The sequence below is a fragment of the Aquarana catesbeiana genome, linkage group LG06, assembly GCF_042186555.1.
Source record: "Aquarana catesbeiana isolate 2022-GZ linkage group LG06, ASM4218655v1, whole genome shotgun sequence".
NCBI classification, from domain to species: Eukaryota; Metazoa; Chordata; class Amphibia; order Anura; family Ranidae; genus Aquarana; species Aquarana catesbeiana.
In genome coordinates this window covers 391,678,296-391,703,032 of record NC_133329.1, presented here as the reverse complement: position 1 = coordinate 391,703,032, position 24,737 = coordinate 391,678,296, and the positions used below count along the sequence as shown (strand labels likewise).

Genomic DNA, 24,737 nt, shown 5'->3' with positions numbered 1-24,737 from the left:
TCCCAGGGCTATGAATACTTATCTAATCTCAGCCAATCCCTGAGAGGAGGCGCCCAGAAGGTATGGCTAGGGGGAAGATAAGTGTTTGGGAGGCTCTGTTCAGAGCTCTCTCTCTCCTGGGGCCTCTGCCTTGAGAGGCAGCCTATGTTAATGAAGGCATCTAGTGGTGGAAAGGAATTACTGCAAGAGACAGCTCTGGATTGACAGTGAATAATGCAACAAAACCTGTATTTTATTTGTACCTTTTATCAGTTTAAAACTTGTGAATTTGGCATGGTCTATTCTACTGTAGTTCTGCTTTTCTTCCTCACTTAGCTCACCTTGTAGAAGATGAAGCCCTCCAGTTCTGCCTCATACAAAGTATTTATCTGTGAGGGTTGGAAGACCACTCTGAAGGCGGTGGACTTCAGCGGTGGGATGTCGGTGACTTCTGGGGTGACTCGGAATGGGCTGTGAGGTTTGCAGGTCCACATGACAGTCACTTTCCCCTTAGTGCGATTGGTCAAGGACAGAGGAAGAGGTTCGGGTAGCATTTCTTGTGTGCGTCCAACGCATCGACCAAAATCAAAGTCTCTGGTGCTGGCTGTAATATGCGATAACAATGTAGAGTCCTCATGGCTGAAGTCATCATTGAAGTATTCAGATGCAGCATCAGGAAGAGGGAGTTTCTCTGGAGTGCCCTCAAGCTAAAAATAACCAAACATTCAGTTTACTTTCATTACTTTCAAATTAATTTAATTAAAAATGTTGTTTTAATAGAGTTCCTTTACAAATACAGTGGAACCTTGGTTTACGAGTAACGTGGTTAAGGAGCGTTTTGAAAGACAAGCAAATTTTTTTTTTTAATTCTGACTCGGAGTGTTGTCTCGCAAAACGAGCAGAATTCAAGCTAATGGGTTGTGCAGTACCGCATTTGGACAGAGGTGCGGGGACGCCGGTGATACTCGGAACGGTTAGGAGACATTCGGAAATACTCGGAATCACTCGAAAATACTTGGAAACACTCGGAAATACTCCGTTCCCGAATGTTTCCGAGCCTGAGGCTTTCCAAGTTCAGCCGAGCTGTTCCAGAGTATTTCTGAGGCTCTCTGGCGCCCCCCACATCTGGCCACATGCGGTATTGCATGCAATAGAAGTCAATGCAGAACGAATTATCTTCGTTTCCATTGACTTCTATGGGGAAACTCGCTTTGATATGCGAGTGCTTTGGATTACAAGCATTCTCCTGGAATGCATTATGCTCGTAATCCAAGGTTCCACTGTATAATGTCTGTATAGATACACAGGGGAAGATTTACTAAAACTGGAGCACTCAGATTCTGGTGCAGCTGTGCATGGTAGCCAATCAGCTTCTAACTTCAGCTTGTTCAGTTAAAGTGGTTGTAAACCTCAGACATGAAATATGAACAAAGCACATCCCTCTATAGCAGGGGTCTCCAAACTGTGGCCCTGGGCCGGATGCAGCCCTTTGCTTGATTTTATCTGGCCCTTAGGGCACTATTCCACCCACTGACTCCAACAATGGAGCATCATTCCTGCCGTTGACACCAACAGTGGGGCACAATTCCTTTCACTGACACCAACAATGGGGCACAATTCCTTTCACTGACACCAACAATGGGGCACAATTCCTTTCACTGACACCAACAGTGGGGCACAATTCCTTCCACTGACACCAACAGTGGGGCACAATTCCTTTCACTGACACCAACAGTGGGGCACAATTCCTTCCACTGACACCAACAGTGGGGCACAATTCCTACCACTGACACCAACGATGGGGCACAATTCCTCTCACTGACATTGACGGGACACAATTCCTTCCACTGACACCAACGATGGGGTTTTATTCTTCCCCTAATTCCAATTTTTGGGCAATGTTTAGTTCTAGTGAAGCCAGGTCATTTTCTTCTCTGACTTCTCAGTCCGGCCTCCCTAAAGTCTGAAAGATAGTTAACTGGCCCTTTTGTTTAGAAAGTTTGTAGACTCCTGCTCTATAGTGTGTACTTGTCTCAAGCCAGAGCCCTAAGTGTCATTTCTGCCTGCTTCTTCGTTCCTCTGCTATATGCATGAGTCACTTCTGACAAGTTTTCCTGACACCAAGAGAAAAATAGTGACAGAGGAGGATTCTCCAGCACAATGCCTGTGATTGACAGCGTCAGCTCTGTTCCTGTGTGAAGGGGGGGTGTCTCTTCCCTCCAATCAGCTCTCAGAGATCTTTTCACAGAGCTCTGTAGAGTGCAACTTCACCTCTCCGCCCCCTTTTCTCTGAACCCTGCTTTAAAACTCAGCACTTCGAACTGATTTAAAGAAGAAAGAGCTGCAGATAGACAGGTACAACTTATGTAGGATGCTTTGTTTCATCTCTGTGTATTACCCGAGGCCACTCACTTAACTTGATATATGAAAGGGTTTGCAACCACTTTAAGCTTTGACAATAAAACCTGGAAGCTGATTGGTTTACATGCAGAGTTGCACCAGATTTTGCACTCTCCAGTTTTAGTAAATCTCCCCTATAGTGTTTGGTAAAATTATACTCTATGCATCTGATAAACATGGGATCACAATGGCTATATTTCTTCTCTAGTCTGAAATATATCCATGAAATTGTACTTGTTTTGGTTAGAGTGGGGAGGGAATAGAACAACCGTCAGTTTTTTTAGCCATCTGTATCCCCTTATGGAGATTCATCCTCTCTATTTCTCCTGTTTACCAATATCATCGAGAGTGAAAGTGAAAGAAAATCCCCAATTTTGGGTTGACATCAGAACGGAATAGAGGGGAAATCTACCAATAGGGACACCCCAGGATTACCTCACTATGGAGGGTTTTCCTCTTACTTCCTGTTTTGGCTATGGGACAGGAAGTGAAATCTCCCCAATGGAACACAGATGGCAAATAAATAATCTATCCAAAAAAAAGTTTCCCTTTAGTTTTACTTTAAGGGCTAATTTACACTTGCTTCAAAACATGGCTTTGGACATGAATGCCATGAATGCCAGTTAATGCCCCTGTCACTAAATAAAATGGTTAGCTTACAGTCCTGTTTACACCTTGCTTTTGCTTGGTGCTTCAATGAGGCTTTGGTGGAGCTTTGGTGAGGCTTCGTGGGGCTTCAAGCGAGCTTTGCCATAGATTTCTATGGAAGCTTTGAAGATCTTTGAACCACCACTAAAGCTACATGGATTTTTTTGAAGCAAAGCAAAGCAAAAGCAAGGTGTAAACAGGACTGTAAGCTAACCATTTTATTAAGTGACAGGAGCTTTGACTGGCATTCAGAGAGCTTTAACCACTTGCCGACCGCCGCACGACGATGTACGTCGGCAGAATGGCACGGCTGGGCAAATGGGTGTATATATACGTCCACTTGAATTTCCCACCGTGTCATTGCGTGCGCGCCACCGGCGCCGCCGGGAGCTCCGTGAGTGGGGTCGCGGGTCCCGCGGACTCGATCGCCGCGGGGATACCCGCGATCGTCTCACGGAGAGCAGGAACGAGGAGATGCTGATGTAAACAGCATCTCCCCGTTCTGGCTAGTGACAGTGTCACTGGATCTCTGCTTCCTGTCATCGGAGCAGAGATCAGTGTACTGACAGACACAGCCCATCCCCCTACAGTTAGAAAACACTCCCCTAGTACTGACTTAACCCCTCCCCGCCCCCTAGTGGTTAACCCCTTCACTGCCAGTGTCATTTACACAGGAACCAATGCATTTTTATAGCACTGATTGCTGTATAAATGACAATGGTCCCAAAAATGTGTCAAAAATGTCCGATGTGTCCGCCATAATGTCGCAGTCACAATAAAAATCGCTGATCGCCGCCAAAACTAGTAAAAAAAAATTATTAATAAAAATGCCATAAAACTATCCCCTATTTTGTAAACGCTATAACTTTTGCGCAAACCAATCAATAAACGCTTATTGTGATTTTTTTTTACCAAAAATATGTAGAGGAATACGTATCGGCCTAAACTGAGGAAAAAAACTGTTTTTTTATATATTTTTGGGTAATATTTATCAGAGCAAAAAGTAAAAAATAATGCGTTTTTTTCAAAATTGTCGCTCTTATTTTGTTTATAGCGCAAAAAATAAAAAACGCAGAGGTGATCAAATACCACCAAAAGAAAGCTCTATTTGTGGGAAAAAAAAGGACGTCAATTTTGTTTGAGAGCCACGTCGCACGACCGCGCAATTGTCATTTAAAGTGACGCAGTGCTGAATCGCAAAAAGTGCTCTGGTCTTTAGCCAGCCAAATGGTCCGGGGCTTAAGTGGTTAACAAAGCCTGTCCGAAGCCTTGTTTTGAAGCAAGTGTAAACTAGCCGTTAATGTGTGTTGAAGCCGAAGCAAGTGTAAATGAGCTCTAAAGTGGAAGTAAACTCTCCCCCTTCTATGCTGCTTTTCAATTAGACCATTATATTAACATTTTCTAACACATTATACAATATAATTTTGCCCCAATCTACTGTGTTTAAAATGTTTATAAATTTGTTTCTCCCGGGAAAAGTCGGTGCCATATTAAAGCGGAGTTCTACCCAAAAATGGAACTTCCACTTTAAGAGAAGGTGACCCCCCTGACATGCCACATTTGGCATGTCATTTTTTTGGGGGGGGAGCGGAAACCCTCTTTTTAGAGGGATCCAGCTCCCACTTCCTCCCGGGGCACTGCGGCGCCGGAAGCAAGTTCACCTCTCCCCCCTCCCTCTCGGCAATCATCTGGGACACATCACAGGTCCCATATGATTGCCCAGCCAATCACAGTGCGGCAGTGTGCAGTGCACGCCCGGTTGTTGCTTCGCACAGTGACAATGCTGGCGCCGCAGAGAGGAGGGAGGAGAGAAGCGGGGCTTTGTACACCCGCATCGCTGGACCGTGGGATAGGTGAGTGTCTGATCAATAAAAGTCAGCAGCTACACTTTTTGTAGCTGCTGACTTTTATATGGGTGGAACTCCTCTTTAAGTGTTTTCTGTGTCTCTATTATAAAATACAATGAGGATATTTCCCAGCACACCATGGGTCAACAAGTAGCGTCCAAATGAATTTTGAAGTGATTGGCCTTAGATGATACACAGATAACAAAACAACTCCTCCCACATACGTTTTACTTGTTTATCTGCAGTGTTCTCTCTTCTACATCACTTCAAAGTGCTGAATTTAGATAAAATTCTTCTGTCAGTAGCACAGAGGAAGGGGCGGAGAGCTGCAGTTAGAGTACAGTGTACAGTGTGTGAGAGCTGATTGGAGGAAAGAGACATATCCCCCCTTCACGCATGGCACAGGAACAAAGGAATGATGCAAAACGGAGTTGTGAATAGACAAGCTGTGTGTTGAGCTCTCCTCCCCATCACCATTTATCCATTTATTTATTACCATTTTATCTCATGTGTTGAGACAATTTGTCAGAAGTGACACATGCTGTAAACAGAGGAAGAAGCACCAGAGAGAAACAACACTCAGACTTTTGGAGAGAGACAAGTAAACACTAGAAATATATGTGCGTTGTTCAGATTTCATGACTGAGGTTTACAACCACTTTAAGATGGCTCCATTTGCATATCAGCAATGGAAACCTGGTAGATGTTCTAATCCCTCTCCTGTCTATCCAAAACGAAAAAAAATGGCCTTCAGTGATACTTAAAAAAAATCACACACACTCCAGAAAAAAAAAAAAAAAAGAACAGAAAGGAAGAGAAGTTATAAAGGAATCTGTGACCCTGGATGTTCAGACCTGTTCCTGAAGAACCAGAGCCCCGTCACTATCCTTGTTTAGCTTCTTTTCCTCTATCATGGCATCCAGGATATCCGGTGGGTAGATTGTCAGCCCCCGTGCCATGTTTGTTCTGTAAAGGGGTAGATGCTTAGGAAGCACAATGGCTGGCTTATCCGTGTCCGAGTGACAAGTGCCAATCAAGTCCACAAACAGAGGATCCTGGAACACAAGAACATGTAGTTATCTAGATTGCAAAGTTTACAATTGTAAATGCAACCACACCATTGTCAGTGCAACCACACTCCAATCTGGGTCATTGCCTAACAAGGTAAAAAGGCCAGGGTCACATTATCAGCCAGGCAATTAACATTTTCTAGAGGTTGGTAATGGCAGCCCTTTACATTTCCCTTAGAATAGGTTTACTTTACAGCAGAACCCCAGGCATACAGCTAATTACACAGATGAAATGCATCCACTGTAGCTGTTTTACCCACCATAGGAGAAGCAGAAGACTGATAAGCTCACCTCTCTGTCACTCTGTTTTCTCTCCCGATCAGCATGTCCATTGTTAGCACTGCAGCTGCTGCTCCCCCCCCCCCCCCCCCCCAACACTCTGAGCTTTGTTGTAAGAACTGCAAGAAGACACAAAAAAAGAGAGCAAAGTGCACCAAAAATGAGCCACGTCCATAAATCATTGAGGATACAAAGTAAGGTAGTACTGGGTATTACCAGGGAGGCGGACTTTTTAGGCTAAGAAACAGTGGAGAAGATATAGCAGTATAAAAAATATAATTTTATTGAAAAATACAAATATCTGAAAAACAATGACAATTGTAACATATAGCATCTATGATTATTGTGCAGTGAGCCCTTTTATGTCTACGCGTTTCACCGTTAAGCTTCCTCAGGACACGGCCAAGGTTCACAGATGAGACAGAGAAGGGAATATGTCTCTCTATCTAAAATGATATAATGTCATTAGACACACACAGAACTAACATATAAACAAACTGTTAACGATAAAAATCATGCGCTAAGCAACTGCGAGCATAGGAAAGAACACCAAGCCGGTACCTTAAATTGGAATGCAAAATCATGCAAGTCACGGTAGCATGAGAAAGTTCAATCAGCAGTAAGAAATCTGAAATTAAAGCAAATGCAACCAGCGTCAATCAGCGAGAATATGCATTTGGGCAGAGAAAACTTTATAGGTTTATTAAAGAATGAGACTTACTATATTAGATATAGCTAAATATCTCAGCAGGGGCATGTAAACAATATTCCTAATTAAGGGAGCAGCCATTAGAGGGAGGAGGGCCAACACCGGATGCACCACTTAGATCCTGGATTTAGTACTTACCTACTGTATCCTGAATGTAAGTACTTAGCTATATACTATCACTTGGCCCTTGCTGCACCAAACGCCCTATATGCTATTATCATTGCTGCAGTAAAAAAATTTCTACATGATATTACCGTTTTTATATTTAGCTTAATCTGTCATTATATGCTTATAGATGCAGCGATGGGATTGTATTGAGCCTTCAGCATTGCTGATACTAAATCCAGGATCTAAGTGGTGCATCCGTTGTTGGCCCTCCTCCCTCTAATGGCTGCTCCCTTAATTAGGAATATTGTTTACATGCCCCTGCTGAGATATTTAGCTATATCTAATATAGTAAGTCTCATTCTTTAATAAACCTATAAAGTTTTCTCTGCCCAAATGCATATTCTCGCTGATTGACGCTGGTTGCATTTGCTTTAATTTCAGCTTTCTTACTGCTGATTGAACTTTCTCATGCTACCGTGACTTGCATGATTTTGCATTCCAATTTAAGGTACCGGCTTGGTGTTCTTTCCTATGCTCGCAGTTGCTTAGCGCATGATTTTTATCGTTAACAGTTTGTTTATGTGTTAGTTGTGTGTGTGTGTCTAATGACATTATATCATTTTAGATAGAGAGACATATTCCCTTCTCTGTCTCATCTGTGGACCTTGGCCGTGTCCTGAGGAAGCCTAACGGTGAAACGCGTAGACATACAAGGGCTCACTGCACAATAATCATAGATGTTATATGTTACAATTGTCATTGTTTTTTAGATATTTGTATTTTTCAATAAAATTATATTTTTTATACTGCTATATCTTCTCCACTGTTTCTTAGCCTAAAAAGTCCACCTCCCTGGTAATACTCAGTACTACCTTATTTTGTATCCTCAAAGAACTGCAAGAAGTTAAAGCGAAGCTACAACCAAAAGGGGAAGTTCCGCTTGTTTGCACCCTCTCCCCCTCGACTGCCACATTTGGCACTTTTTTGGGGGGAGCGAGTACCTGGTTTTGACAGGTACCCGATCCCACTTCCAGCTCAGATCGCCACAGTGAACTGAGCAGGAAGTTTGGCCAATCCCTCCTTTCCCATCAGTCTTCTGGGATACATCACAGGTCTCAGAAAACTACAGGACAATTCACAAGGCGCAGCGGGACTTGCAAAACTTCACTTCCTATTTCCCTTACTACAGATGCCGCGCCTGCAGAATTGAAGAATCGGCTTGGGTGAGGACATCGTTGGATCCCTGGGCAGGTAAGTGTTCTTATATTAAAAGTCAGCAGTTACAGTATTTGTAGCTGCTGACTTAAATTTTTTCTGAAAGAGCCTGGAGCCCCTCTTTAGTTTCAAATTAATTCAGGTATTCACACTGCTTGCGTTTAAATATTTAATGGTGTAATAATGAACAAAGAGCTGCAATAATTTGGGTCTTTTGTGTCTGCCTGAAGTTCAGCTTTTTCGATCTACAGAGAGTGAGGGGGAAGGTATTAAGGGAAGCCCAGTGTTGGGCTTTAAAATGTAAATATGAAATATTACATAATATTATTTTACATTTTCCTCCTTTAGCTTTCACATTCCCTTGCTCTGCTTTTGCTTCTTTGATGTAAAGCATTTTGTTTGCAGGACCTAATAGCAGAAACCTAAATTTACACAAACAAAAGCATTAAAAAGAGTCAGGGATTCATTGCAATGACTCATCCCTCATCAGATGGTTTAGTCAGATAAACCCAGGGCTGCATTCACACTTTCGCCTAGCGGGGACAAGTATTCCCGCTTTTGCAATTTTGGTTGAGCAATTTGCACACAATTTTGCGTGTCGCACATAGGGCACCCCATTCAGTTCATTGGCTGCCCTGTGCATGTTTATCACCCAAAAAGAAGCTTATGCTCTTTTTTGGGTGACAAGCATAACGCATCTTTAAAACTTTTGTTTTGGCGTGTTGCGCAATGATCATGGCAGAATCGCATTGCATTTGGGGTCTCATTAAAGAATAATGGCACTTAAAAGCGTGTTGCACACTGTGCTGCAATTTGGGATCGTGGGCGTAATCGCGCCAATTCTGCTCGTGATCTCAAACTGCAAGATGTGAACTGGGCCCTCAAAAATTGCTGTTTTTACATGCATCTGGCGGGGTTTCTTTTTCAGCCTGTAAAAGCACCTCTATGTTATGTCTATGCACACATAGGTGTTTACAGGTTTATTGGAAGGGGAGTGTTTATAGGCTCAGGAGAGGAGCAGAACAGCAGGAAAAAAATGCAGAGGACCCCTAAATGCATCTTAATGTGCCTAAACATGTTTAAACATGCATTCTAATGGGCAGACTAAATGAATATTGGAATCCACTAACGTCAAACGCTTGACACACCTAAACTCGCTTAAATGCAAGTGCAATATGCAGCTATTATTGCGTTGCCTCTGTAATTTTTCTCCTGTCAGGGCTAAACAGAAATCCTGTGTGCCTGAAACTTTAATGGCGAAGTAATGCCAAAGCTTTTTTGGCTATACTTCCCATGTGGGTCACATGTATGCAGTTTGAAGTCACAGAGCTGTTCCAGGCTCTGGAAAGAACCCCTCCACTGCCCAGGTCGCAGAGCATATAGCGGTGACTGACAGCCACCAGCCCCCCTGCGCAACACTCCCCCCCCCCCCCCCCGATCGGCCGATTGTCCCGCACTATTTACCTCATCCAGGTTGCAGGCAGCTTCCCCACTGCTTCTCCTCCTGGGCGGCTTCCCAGGCGGCTTCGGTGCCTTCCCCACTGATTCTCCTACCGGCCAATCCGGTCGCTTCTCCTCCTGGCCAATCCAATATTAATTCACTATTGTCACACAAGTGGGTGGGCTAGGGGCGCAGTACTCTGCGCCCCAAGGCCACCCATTTTGAAGCCAATTAGGCCTCTTGCATACGATACTCCTGTTTAAGCATCTACTTTTTTCAGAGGGTTTTTTTTATGTATTTTTACGCATATGCGATCGCGCAATCAGCGGTGTTTGATCGCTCAATTCTCGGTCTTGGGGGAGACGGTTGTAAACCGCTGGACCTTTTTTTTTTTTTTTTTTGGACCCTGCAAGGTAATGTCATAATGTGCTAGTATGCATCGCTTACTAGCACATTATGTTAGACTTACCTTAAAACAAAGCCCTCCCGTGCCGAGATGCTAAAGCTGCAGGCGCTCCCATCTTCACCCGTCTTGCTTCCAGGTTCACAGACTCCAGCTCTATGACTGGCTGGAGCCGCGATGACCTTCACGGCACAGGGCTCTGAAGGAATGGCACGGGTGGCCATTATTTCGGAGCACATGCACCAGTGATGTTACTAATTGCATGTACATAAAAAGAAAAAAAAAGGGGGGGTCATCAAGGACACCCTGGGCGGACTTTAGAGGCACAACAAACCTGAGAAAGCATAGTCAAAATAACAATATAATCAATTTTATTAAATATAAATGACTTATACGGATGTGGCTGTAGGAGTGTTCCTTGTTTTGTATTTTGTCCTAACTGCATGTACAGTAAATATCTCCTAAACGGCGCCCAATTAGGAGATATTTACACTACCGATAGGTAAACCTTATTATAGGCTTACCTATAGGTAAAAGCCTGAGATGGAAGTTTACTTCCACTTTAAGCTATTCCATAATACTCTGGGAATCCTTTGTTATGTATTAATGCTAATGTATGTGTAAAACAAAGTTAGCATTAAGCCAGTAAAAAAACACATATACTGCAAAACAACAGTTAAAAACATATTAATATAAAAACAATTGGTCCAGAATTATAGTTTCCCTATAATTTGTCTAGCCAAGCCTGCCCATTACAGGTGTCTGACCTGGTGGTGGAGGAGGCAAGCGACTCTCCGATTATGAGGAATTGGATGAACTGGAGAGAAGGTGATCTTCAAATGCTGAGTCTCTCCCGGGCTCAGCGTTCCATATGATCGGTCAAAGGAAAAAACGCTTTCGCTGGTATCAATATCAAACTGGAAGGGTGCAGGAACATCTGAGGAGTTCGTGATTTCCAGGGTACGCAGAATCTTTTCCCCCAAATCCACCAAACCGAAATTTAGAACCGATGTCTGCAGAAACACATTGGGTCCTGTAATAGGATAATGGGGGTTATTGGAAGACTAAACTTTACCAACATATATCAGTCGCCATCGGCGGGGCCTGATAAATCTAGTGTGCGTTAAACAACAGAGCGGAGTTACAGTGTTATCTCCTCAACTGGTGGTATAAAGGAGCTGCGGAGGGAGTTGGTTTAAAATAATGAAATGATTACAGGGTAGAGCAAAATAATTAAATACAGTGTGCTCACCAGACATGTGCAATTCGTTTCATTCCGAATTTGTTTTTTAACGAATTTCGACAAATTTGTTAATTCGGAAATATCCGAATTAACGAAAACCCGTTTAACAAATTTTTCCGAATATTCGTAAATTCTAAAATTTGTAAATTCGTACATTCGCACATTTGTTAATTCGTACATTTGTAAATTCGTACATTCGTAAATTCTAAAATTCGTACATTTGTAAATTTGTAAATCTGAAATAATAATTACCTAATAATAACTTAACTACTACTAACTATTAAACTATAGGTATTGTAATTTCCTTTCAAATTTGGCTGTTAGTGAACGTAACAAATATAATACAATATATACAATATCCCAAGTTACGAATTATCCGTAATAATGAATGCCGTATCTAAACGAATGGAACGTATTGAATTATTAATATTATTATTATTATTTATTATTAATTTGTTCCGTTCCATTTAATTCATAACTTTGGATAAATTTGTATTCATTACGTTCACTAACAGCCAAATTTGAAAGGAAATTACAATACCTATAATTTAATAGTTAGTTACTATTTCAGATTTTCGAATTTACGAATATACGAATTTTCTAATTTACGAATGTACGAATGTACGAATGTATGAATTTACAAATTTACCAATGTACGAATTGCGATCATAACGAATGACCCGAAAAACGAAAAAAAACAAAACAAATGAAACGAAAATGTACACATTTTTTGGCAGTGCACGTCTAGTGCTCACTAATAAATAATAGATAAGTTTAATTAAGATTTAAGTTTTTGGGTTTTTCTTTGACTGGTCTACATAAAATTGAACTTATAATTTTTTCTCTCTATTCTTTGTTTCGTTGTTTTTTTTTTGTTTTTTCCAGGTACATGTGTAATGAGCGAATCTCTTATTACCATCAAACTATTATTTTTTTAATTGTATCCAATTGTTTTTGCTAACTAAAATGAAGATATCTTTTTTAACAAGCATCGCCTGTAATGAAACACTTTTGCACCGTAAATTATGTGATTAAAATAATCAAAACAGAAATATAATATATTTTTACTGTATGGTAAATGGAGAGTTATAATGTAAAGTTGCTAAATGCTGGAGAGTTTGTTCAGTTACACTATGTGGCCAAAATTATGTAAAAAAGAGGATATTTGCCAGCACACCACGGATCATCAAGTAGTGTCCAAACAACTTTTTATTGAAGCATGACCGCATCACAAAATAGGTAGTGCAACGTTTTGGAGTCAAACAGGACCCCTTCGTCAGGCATGTGAAAATTATGTGAACACCCCTCCAAGATACTGAGTTCAGGTGTTTCCAGGGAAGGGTATTGTTAAATTGGAACTTTACCCAGTTCCTATAACAACTTGATAAAAAATAATGTTCTTCAGCAAGGAACATACATTCCACATTAATAATTATGCTACCAAAATTTGTGTGTGCTGTAAATTGCCTTTAGCATTGTTCCTGTTTCTTCTTGCTGGAGGCGGCCATTTTGCTGAAGCCCAGAGCCCCAGCTGTAAATCATAAAGTAGAACTAAACCCATTGATTTAAAGGTTTCAAAAAACAGTTACATTACTGGAATGCCTGGATGGTTAACTGTTACATTTGCTTGTGTTATCACTGATCACATGTGCTGCACCATTGCAGTTGTTGATCAAACAGAAGCAGCTTCCTTGGCTGTAAAGGATATGAGGGTTTCATTCCGCTTTAAGACTGTTAGCTGGTTGGTATTTACAAACTCAGTAGTGCCTAAAATGCCTAAGAATGGAGAGCAACTGAGCATGTGCAGAGCAGGGTGAAACAGAGTATTACAGCTTTTTAAACAGTATAGACACTTATTTTTTTAATGTTTTACATAGCTATACCTGCAAAAGGGGCCGGCCTGAGGTGATCTAGCAGGACCTAAACTTCCACTTTAATGTCATACAATATCAGGCAATTGTTCACTTCCAACCTTGTTCCAGCATGACTGTGCCCTGTGACCATCCCACCTACAGTATTTAAAGCTTGTTGGACATCCCCTTCCATAAACTGCAAGCATTAGTATGGAGTTAGTCCAACTTTATGGCCATAACAGTCTCCACTCTTTGTGGAGGGCTTTCCACCAGATTTTGGAGGGTGTCTGTAGGAATTTGTTTCTATTTATTCAAAAGAGCATTTGTGAGGTCAGGTATTGATGCTAGATGAGAAGACCTGGCTCAGAATCGATGTTCAAATTCATCTCAAAAGCGTGCGGTAGAGTTGAGGTCAGGGTCAGTAGGACACTTAAGTTTCTCCACGTCAAACTCCTCTAACCATATCTTTATGGTGGTGGTGTTGGTTCAGAAGACCAACTTGTTTCAATTAATCCTAAAGGTGATCAGTAGGGTTGAGGTCTGGGCTCTGTGAAGGCCACTCAAGTTTCTCCATACCAAACTCATCAAACCATGTCTTTATGAAGCTGGTTTTTCGCACAGGGGCAGAGTAATGCTGGAATAAAAAAAGGGCCTTATAGCGTATTTGTGCTGGTCTATCAATGAAAATTTTTGATCTTCAGTACTAGGTGTGGATATTCCCTCTAGCACTCATGTGAAAAGTACTGACCCACTAAAATAGGAATCCAATATAGGATCTGTTGCTGTTATTGAATGTGTTCCTAAGAAGTAAGAATTAAGAAGAACATTAAGGAAAATACATACCTTTACAAGTTCCAGAAATCTTTAGAACAGACTTTGTAAGATTCCCAGCTGGAATGACATGGAAGTAATCCACACTTTCCATGCCCACTATATGTGGACTAAACAGCAGGGGAACTCTCAGTTTGCCCTGGGCTGGTACTACACCGCTTGAAATGTCGCAAGAAAAATGACAGTCCATGTGGGCTGGCCTCTTCTCCCTCGCGATACGGAAAGGAGCATCCACCTGTGTGAAATAGAAGAGCATCGAAATAGCCTCATTATACTGTTAATAAGGAGCACCATATTGACTCCTTCTCAGGGGAGCGGGAAATGACACCCTGTACTAACAGTATCTCCTTCCAGGTTGAGCGATGCTGGGCATCTTTAAATCTGAAGCACTGAGATCATCTTGTGGTGAAAAAAATGCTGCAGAGGATAGCTCTGTATTGTATCCAGAGCTGCTTTTTATACTTAAAAGAGAGACTCCACCTTTGTAAAAAAAATAAAAAAACAAAAAACAAAAAAACATTCCCCTCTGGGTGATCTATGTACATTGCAGGGATCTTAACAAATTTTGTTGCAGATTCCTACCTTTTGTCATTCTGAAGAAAAAGCTGTTTGTTTTTCTGTGTCCATGTGCAAGATGAATGTGAATGGTTTTATAATTATCAATCAGCTCCTGGACTTGCAGGGCTCTAATGAGGAAAGTGGCAGGGCTTCCCTTTAGATGTGATTTCCTTTTGGGAGTATCTCACCAAAAATGAAATTTTTGTTGCAAAGGATGCCCAAAATCTGACTTGTATCTTAGTGCAGACTTCTGGGAAATCAATGAGCCAATCACACAAGCAGGAAATGCAATGACATTTCTGGGGGGTGTTCTGTATACCATCTGTGTTTAGAACACCTCCAGTTAGCCATATTGCATTTTACAGAAAATTACAGCTCAACAGATTGGAAAGGAAAGGTTATTTTTAATACATTCAATTACAATATGACTTGTGTAGTAATAGTATTTATGCTATAATAATTTTTTCATTTGCTATTATAATATAATTTAATTATATACTTATATAATTTAAAAATAATATAATTTTTCATATGCTATAATAATTTTTTCATTTTATCCCATGAAAGTGGAGTTACCCTTTTACAACTTCGCTGACCACAATACGTATATATACGTTGCAGTCTGCACGTGGTTTACTGGGATTATGGCTAAAGATATTAGCCATAACCCCGGTACCGTTTTTTCCTTCAGGCGGCCGGCGTTCTGTCGATTTGTGCCCTCCGTCGAAAAGCGCCCGCACATCGTAGGAGGCTTTTTTTCCCGATGGGAGATACCATTTGATGGGCACAATTGAATGCTATGCAAACAGCGCAGGGACATCGTATTTGTCATATTGTGCCTCGCTGTTGCGACGTGGGTTTAAAGTGTGCTCAAGGTCCGGTTTTGTCTGAGTGGCAGGGCGGGTTTGGTGTGTTGAGCATCGGGTATTGCCTGTGTCTAAGAGGGTTGCAACACAGACAAAACCCGCCCTTCAACACACACACACAACCCGTCCTGCAACAGCAAGGCTCAATCTGACAGCTACGGTGGCCCTCCGCTCTTTTCATAGCTTTTAATTGTAGCCGTGAAATGGTATCTCCCGTCAAAAAAGCCTCCTACGATGTGCGCATGCGCTATGGTGACGTCACGCCAGCATGCGCAGGCACTTTTCAACGGCGGGCACTATTCGATAGAACACTGGCTTTCTCATGAAACCGGTCCGAGCAGCTAACGGTCCGCTGGAACATTTTCTCAGGCCTACCGTTTCTGCCGGAGAAACGATCCGGCGGTGCGGCCGGCTGCTCCCATAGGCGATCAAAGAGTTAACAGCCTTTGATCGACTCTATTGCCTTGGTGGACCTCCAGTCCAGGCTTGAAGAAAACATTTTTTATTTTTTATTTTATCTTTTCTTTTTTAAGGGTAAAGAAGAGATTTGCGGTCTTTTTGACCCCAGATCTCTCCAAAAAGAGTACCGGTCATCCTTATTTCTATTACAATGGATGTTTTCATTACTTGAAATAGGAATAAAAACGATCAAAAAAATAAAAAATAAGAATGAAAGGGACAGTGTAAAAAAAAAAAAAAAAGTAAAATAAATAATAATAAAAATAAATTAAAAGCGCACCCATTCCTCCGTGCTCACGAGCAAAATCAAACGCATACGTAAGTCACGCACGCATGTGTAAACAGTATTCGAACCACACATGTGAGGTAGAGCAATAATTCTAATACTAGACCTCCTCCCCAACTCTAAACAGGTAACCTGTAAAGTCATTTAAAGCAGGGGTCTCCAAACTTTTTAAACAAAGGGCCACACCATCGTTGGTGTCAGTGGGAGGAATAGTGATGTCAGTAGCCCAAATATTACCCCATTGTTGGTTTGTTGGTGTCAGTGGAAGGAATAGTGTCTTGTATCAGTGGAAGGTAAAGTGCCCCAAGGGCTGGATAAAGGCAAGCAAAGGGCCGCACTTTGGAGACCCCTGGTTTAAAGTGTCTTCTATGGAGATTTTTAAGTACCGTAGTCTGTTGACATTCCACGAGCGTGCGCAACTTTAAAGCGTGACATGTTAGGTAATTATTTACTCGGTGTAACATCATCTTTCACGTTATACAAAAAAATTGGGGTAACTATTGCGTTTTGTTTTTTATTTACGGTAAAAAAATTTATTTTTTATAGAAAAACTGGCGTTTGCAAAATACCGTGTGACATAAAAAATTGCAATTATCGCCATTTTATTCCCTAAGGTCTCTGCTAAAAAAAATGTATAATGTTTGGGGGTTATAAGTAATTTTCTATCAAAATTACGGATTTAAAGTTGTAAACAAAAAGTGCCAGAAAAAGCCTGGTCGGCAAGTGGTTAATACTTGCAAGGGACAAGGCCAATTAAAAAAACATTTCCCAGAGTTGGGCTTTAATTATTTTAAGGAAGACATATCTGGAATACATTTATTACACTTCTGTAAAAACTGAGCTTGATTTAGCCCCATAAGCCTTTTAAGCCTCCCTATTGGTCCTTACAATGGCTGCCAGACTAATTGACCAATATGAAGTAGGGCCAAACTTGTTGTTCACAGAAAAGGTCATGATGTGCATATAACTTCAACTGACTATTAGACATGTGCAATTCGTTTAGTTCCAAATTCGTTTTTTAACAAATTTTGTCAAATTTGTTAATTCCAAAATTTCTGAATTTTTCAATTTCCGAAATTTCAAATTTCCAAATTTCGAATTTCCAAATTTTCGGAAAAGCGTAATTTCGGAAATTTGGAATTTCCTAAATTCAGAAATTCGAAGTTTCAGAAATTGGAAAATTCTAAATTTCCGAAATTTGGAATTTACAAAATTTGAATTTCTGAATTTCCGAATTCTCAGAACTTTGGAAATTCGAAATCTCGGAAATTCGAAATTAGCAAATTCGAATATTTGAAATTAGGAAATTTGAATATTCGAAATTCCATAAATTTGAAAATTCAAAAATTTGGAAGTTTGAAAATTCAAAAATTTGGAAGTTTGAAAATCCAAACATAAGAATGAAAATCTGAAAATTCAAAAGAATAAAAATCTGAAAATTTCAAAAACCAGAAAATCTGAAATAATAACTAATAATAAATATTAAATTATAGGTATTGGAGTTTTCTTTCCAAATTCGGATTTTCACATTTTTGAATTTTCGAATTCCGAATTCGGAAATTCGAAAATTCAGAAATTCGAAATTCGAAAATTCAGAAATTCTGAATTTGAAATTCAAAAATTCGGAATTCGAAAATTTGAAGATTCGGAAATTCGAAAATGTGAAAATTTGGAAATACAAAATTCGGAAATGTGAAAATTCGGAAATTCGAATATGTGAAAATTCGGAAATTCGGAAATGTGAAAATTCAGAAATTCGAAAATGTAAAAATTCGGAAATTTTAAAATTCGGAAATTCGGAATTGTGAATATTCAGAAATTCTAAATTCGGAAATGTGAAAATTTAAAAATTCTAAATTTGAAAATTCGGAAATTTGAAAATTCTAAAACGTGAAAATCCGAATTTTCGGATTTCCGCGTTTTCGAATTTCCAAAAAAAGCAAAAAAACGAATGAAACGAAAACAAACAATTTTTTTGTCAGTGCACATGTCTACGACTATATCTCTGGAACTACTAATTATTCTGAAATGTATTTTCTTTTTCTGCTCATGTATCTTTAATGTGTCATTATTTCATCAACAAGTGCTAAGGTTTGCAACAGATTTACTTTAAAATCTAGGCACCAAAATCTAAATATATTGCTCAATAGCCACAAAGGATATAAATCTGCTTTGTGTGTAGCAAATGCCTTTGCAAACTCAAATATTACCTTATAATTATCTGTGACATCATCACTGTGCTGTACATGGCCTGTGCAGACAGCAGAGCTGTGGGAGGGGCCCAACAGGCTCCACCCACTGCAGGCTGCCTGCAAAAAACTACAGGAGGGGCGAAGACAAGACCAGTCACTCTGCACAGGGAGAGAGAGCAGCAGTGAGCGGTCTTTATTACAGGAAGTCTCGCACTGGATTATTGCACAAATCTGGAAGAAATACACAAAGCTCACCAAGTAAGAATATACATGATGAATGGATATACACAATATTTGTGTATTCTGGAGTTTAGATTTTGGCAGACAGAAGTAGACAGACATGATTACATACCACTGACAGGTTACAGATTTCAATACTTTTCTCAGACGTCATGCCCACTCCAATGCAGCCGAACTGCAGAACTGGTCCCACTTCTGAGGCATCCTCACCTGTGTCTCCCGGAACAGATACCAAGAGATGGGGGTACTTGGCTGCACCAACAAACTATAATTAGTCATTCAATTTAATAGATTAAATTCAAGTCTAAAATTGATGTAAAAATAATACAATATTCTATTTTCTCTACAGCAGAGGAAAGCAATCTGCAAATTTTAAATGTAGACGGTAGTCTAGACCAGGGGTCTCCAAACTTTTCCAAAGAAAGGGCCAGATTACTGTCCTTCAGATTTTAGGGGGTCTGAAGTGTGCCCAGCGGTAGTAAATATTGCCAGATCTTTGGTATTGGGGGGAGAAATAGGTGATGTCAGTGGGAGGAGTTATGTCTCATTGTTGGTGTCAGTGGGAGGAGTTATGTCTCATTGTTGGGGTCAGTGGGAGGAGTTATGTCTCATTGTTGGTGTCAGTGGCAGGAATATCGCCTCAAGGGCCCGACAAAGACAAGCAAATGGCTGCATGAGGCCCCAAGGCCGCAGTTTGGAAACCACTGGTTTAGATGCATTATATTACCAAAAGTATTGGGACGCCTGCCTTTACACGCACATGAACTTTAATGGCATCCCAGTCTTAGTCCGTAGGGTTCAATATTGAGTTGGCCCACCCTTTGCAGCTATAACAGCTTCACCTCTTCTGGGAAGTCCGTCCACAAGGTTTAGGCGTGTGTCTATAGGAATGTTTGACCATTCTTCCAGAAGCGCATTTGTGAGGTCAGGCACTGATGTTTGACGAGAAAGCCTGGCTCACAGTCTCTGCTCTAATTCATCCTAAAGGTGTTCTATCGCGTTGAGGTCAGGACTCTGTACAGGCCAGTCAAGTTCCTCCACCCCCAAACTCGCTCATCCACGTCTTTATGAACTTTGCTCGCTCTAGAGCTGTGGGATAAGAAAGTGCATGGAGGAAGAGGGACCTTCTTATTCTGTAATAAGAGGAATAATGTGGGGGAGCTCTGGAAACGGCTGGATTAAGGGAATGTAGACCAAAATGTAATTGTCTGCTACCTGCTGAAAATGTTAGTTTGCTATTTTTTTTATACTCCCCAGTTTGCGTTAAAGCTCAAAATCGGGCAAACATTTTTTTTCCCATGCAATGGAGCTTTGCCCGTATTTAATGGGTTAACTGCTCATCTTTTTCTAGGGTAGAGGAGAAAGGAGGTGATCTTATCTGATCCTCCCAGCACAAGACCGGTGAGGCCCCCCCCCCCCCCGGCAGTGTTGAATTGTAGACTGTTCCTGATGTCAGAGCAGGCTCCATAGACCCGGAACAGTCCACCGCTGGACCGTGGGGGAGCTCTATTTTCAAGGGGATTGGGTGTGTGTGTAAGCTTTCTGCTCACCCCCAGACAAAACGAGCAGTTGACCCGTGCATTGCGTACACAGCCCCACTGCATGGGAAAATATCTTTTGGCCTTTAACATCGGGATACCATCAAATTTTTGTGAAGTCATTGCCATGATGTTTGGAAGCTGTTTCTATGCCAAAGGTGGTCCATTATGTTGATGTGGTTTCTATTTATCATTGAGAGTACATACGTAGGTTGGTTCTGATCTATCCAATAATGGCTAGATTTAAAATCTATAATATTAGCTTTATTAAAGTGGAGTTCCACCCACTTTTACAACTCTTCAGCATCCCTCACTAAACTGGGCACTGTAAACAAATTGGATATTTAAAAAAAAAAATTCTCAGCAGCTACTGTATATCTGCTGTATTCATTTTTCACTTCCTCCTCCCTGGCCGCGGCCCATCGCATCATTTCCTGTTTGCAATGCCTTCCGGGAAGGGGCAGCAACTTCCTCTGACACTGCCGTTGCTATGGAAACCTGACCTGAAACCTATTACACTGCTTGTACTGCACTGAGCATGTGTGAGATCTGCAAGGATGAGATCCAGGAAGAACTACAGTCTGGCTTCAGATGCCCACACTTAAGATGGCCACAGGCTGCTGTAAGTTTATAAAATAACAAACTACTGCTATAAACTAACAAAACAGACCTTAGTTGACAGACTAACTTTACTAGAATACATTAAGCTTGTGTATTATAGGGGTATTTTTATTTAAAAAGGATCATTTCGGCCGGAACACCACTTTAAGTTCTCCTGCAAATGACTCGGCTAACTATTCGTTTACCGGCGATCGGCCTCCTCACCAATTGCAGTCAGCTGTATGCTTTTTTTATATTCCTCGTTCAGGCCAAAGTGACACGTGGCGATCACATTGTGTACAAGCGCAATCTGCGGCTGGAATAAGACCTTGGTGCGGATCTGACATCTGGGGTCGAGGACGCCACTTTCTGGGATCAGGAGGAAAGGTTCCGGAACGTCCCATCGGAACTGGGTCTGCAAGTCACTGGAAAACACAGAATACGGCGCTCATACTTGATATGAATAATACTAATTGTAGTAATATGCCCAAACCATTGTGACTGATGTGCTTTGATATGCTCTGCCACTTCAGTATACAAGATAGCTTAAATCTGCAACTATAAAAGAATGCTTAGAAAGATGTTTGCACAAGCACTGTACTATATTAATATTTGTTCTCTGTTCTGTAGACCATGGGACAGGATGCATGACTTATGACTCATAACCAGATGGCCTGTTGACTCTTGTAACCTCATGATAAATGTATTTTAGGGGTTACTGACTTGTATAACCATATATTTTATACCAATACATCATTTACTAACCACTCCCCCCTCCGCTCTTTCTATTGGTATGTTGAACCATATATAAGCTGTAACACACCTAATAAAGGCAGACATTTTACGAATGCACAACCTGCTTCTCGTTTCATGGTGTCTCCAGATATCTAAGGGCCCTGTTGGTGTACCTACAAGAAGGGTGGTCATCCAAAATACCTACCTATTTCCGTTCACTAATGGAGAATTTGTTCTGGCAAAGCAAATGATAACAATGCTGAGTGATCCTGTATACTGCATGCCCCACTGCCATACGACTTCTACGTTAAAATCCAGTTTCGATCAGAATTTCTGTACAATATTTATTTTCTCTGTGAATTTAAAGCTGACCTAAAGCCGTCCCTTCAGTCTTGTACAGTTGTACCGGCTTCTCTCCTGGACTGAAATTGCTTACTCTGATTTCACCGCACACTGTGAGCTTCGCCTTTTTTCATCAGGTAAACCTGCGATTAACAATTCTTGTCCCTGGGTGGCTACACTCACCCCACCACTGTATCTGCAGAAGGAGCCAAGGTTGCCACTCAGGCTTGACTGCAAACATGTCCGCTTTTTGTTCATCTCCATTACATGGGAGCTGCCAAAATTAATAGATTACAGAAGGAAGATTACACTGTCTTGCTTTCTGTTCAGCTCACAATAAGCGACAAGGACACTGCATTTCTGGCAGGATCAACAGGTACATTTTGCACTTGCTGCAAAGCCTGAATGACCTTAGGTTAAATCTAAAGCCTCGTACACACGATTGGATTGTTGGCCAACAAAACCGTGAATAGCACTTAACCAAAAAGTGCATTTTTTCTTTTGTCCGAAGGGCGTTGGCTCCAAACTTGTCTTGCATACAAACGGCAAGGAATTGTCGGCCAACAAACATGAACGTAGTGACGTACTACGTGGTTTTTTAGCTCTTTAGCACCACCCTTTGAGCTCCTTCTGCTAATTTCGTGTTAGTAGAAGTTTGGTGAGTGTTGATTCGCACTTTTCATTTCGCGCTTTTCATTTCGCGCTTTTCAGTTTGTTTCTGAACGGTTGTTCGTCAACCAGACATGTTGCGGAATCGGAGGAGATAACGTGTTATTTATTATTGGCCTTGGAGTGATTGCTTTGACATTATTTTTTTGGTTGAATAATAATGATTTGATTTGGTATATATTTCTATATTTTTGGATGCATAGAATGCACTTTTTGGTTAAATTCTATTGGCAGATATCATGTCTAATTTTATTTGTTTTCTTTTTTTAATGCACAATAAAAAAATTGTGTAGAATAATACTTGGCTTTGTGTTTTACTTCAAATGACAGTTTGGGAGTCGGCAGTTACATTTTAAAAAATACAATGTAAAATTAACAAGGGACACCAACATAGTTGTATCTTTCATCTTAAAAACTACGGGATAATGGTGTTGTGGTAACTTACCCAAATAAAAAAAAAAAAAAAGGCATAATAATATTATTCTTGATATCACTAGAAAAAAAAGCCTTTGAAAATTAGTTTGCAATAACTCCATCAGTATCACCAGCAAAGCAGCTTCATTATTCTCTCATTAAAGAAGAAGAGAATTGTGCGCTGCATTTCCAGATTTCATAATTTGCCGCGTCACGAATGTGAATTCTCCATTCCGAACGCTAGTTTACAAGACCGACCGCTTCCGGCTCGTCCTTGCTTCTGAGCATGCGTGTTTGCCATTTGGAATTTTGTCCAACGGACTTGTGTACACACGCTTGGAAAATCCGACAACACACATTTGTCCGCGGAAAATTTTAAAACTTGCCATCCAACATTTGTCCGCGGAAAATCCGACAACAATTGTCCGATGGAGCGTACACACGGTCGGATTTTCCGCCATCAGCCTGTCATCACACAATTCCCGTCTGGAAAGTGCAAAATCTGGTGCAGTTCTGCATAGAAACCAATCAGCTTCCAGGTTTTATTGCCAAAGCTTAACCACTTCAGCCCCGGAAAAATTTATCCCCTTAACCACTTCCCGACCGGCGCACGCTGATGTACGTTGGCAGAATGGCACGGCTGGGCAAATGGGCGTACCTGTAAGTCCCATTTGAATTCCCCGCCGTGCCATTGCGTGCGCGCCAGCCGGGAGCTTCGTGAGTCGGGTCTCGGGTCCCGCGGACTCGATCGCCGCGGGGATACCCGCGATCGCCTCATGGAGATGACGAACGGGGAGATGCTAATGTAAACAACCATCTCCCCGTTCTGCCTAGTTACAGTGTCACTGATCTCTGCTCCCTGTCATAGGGAGCAGAGATCAGTGACGTGTCACAGCTAGCCCATCCCCCCTACAGTTAGAATCACTCCCCTAGGACACACTTAACCACTTCATCGCCCCCTAGTGGTTAACCCCTTTACTGCCAGTGTCATTTACACAGTAATCAGTGCATTTTTAGAGTACTGATTGCTGTATAAATGACAATGGTCCCAAAAATGTGTCAAAAATGTCCGATGTGCCCGCCATAATGTCGCAGTCACAATAAAAATCGCTGATCGCCGCCATTACTAGTAAAAAAAAAAAATATTAATAAAAATGCCATAAAACTATCCCCTATTTTGTAAACGCTATAACTTTTGCGCAAACCAATCAATAATCGCTTATTGCGATTTTTTTTTAACCAAAAATATGTAGAAGAATACGATCGGCCTAAACTGAGGAAAAAAAAATGTTTTTTTTATATATTTTTGGGGGATATTTATTATAGCAAAAGTAAAAAATAATGTGTTTTTTTCAAAATTGTTGCTATTTTTTGTTTATAGCGCAAAAAATAAAAACCGCAGAGGTGATCAAATACCACCAAAAGAAAGCTCTATTTGTGTGAAAAAAAGGACGTCAATTTTGTTTTGGAGTCACGTCGCACGACCGCGCAATTGTCAGTTAAAGCGACGCAGTGCCGAATCGTAAAAAGTGCTCTGGTCAGGAAGGGGGTAAATTCTTCTGGGGCTGAAGTGGTTGATGACCAGGCCATTTTTTGCAATAACTGACAACTGCGACGTCGTGCACCGCTGTACCCAAACAAAATTAACGTCCTTTTTTTCCCACAAATAGAGCTTTCTTTTGGTGGTATTTGATCACCTCTGCGGTTTTTAATTTTTGCGCTATAAACAAAAAAAGAGCGACAATTTTGAAAAAAAAGCAACTTTTTTTTACTTTTTGTTATAATAAATATCACAAAAAAAAATAAACAAAA

The 24,737-nt window shown here is 40.9% G+C and overlaps 1 protein-coding gene across 1 annotated transcript in view; it reads right to left on the bottom strand.

Annotated features, from left to right (window-relative positions):
• Positions 1-24,737, bottom strand: part of CFAP65 (cilia and flagella associated protein 65) — a 126,800-nt gene that overhangs the window by 77,938 nt on the left and 24,125 nt on the right. The window contains exons 6-11 of the mRNA XM_073634344.1: positions 20,991-21,190; positions 18,740-18,879; positions 14,039-14,261; positions 10,867-11,132; positions 5,729-5,929; positions 321-686 (exon numbers count right to left, since the gene is read on the bottom strand). Of these exons, the coding sequence (XP_073490445.1) occupies positions 321-686; positions 5,729-5,929; positions 10,867-11,132; positions 14,039-14,261; positions 18,740-18,879; positions 20,991-21,190 (1,396 nt within the window). The remainder of the gene's footprint in view (positions 1-320; positions 687-5,728; positions 5,930-10,866; positions 11,133-14,038; positions 14,262-18,739; positions 18,880-20,990; positions 21,191-24,737) is intronic.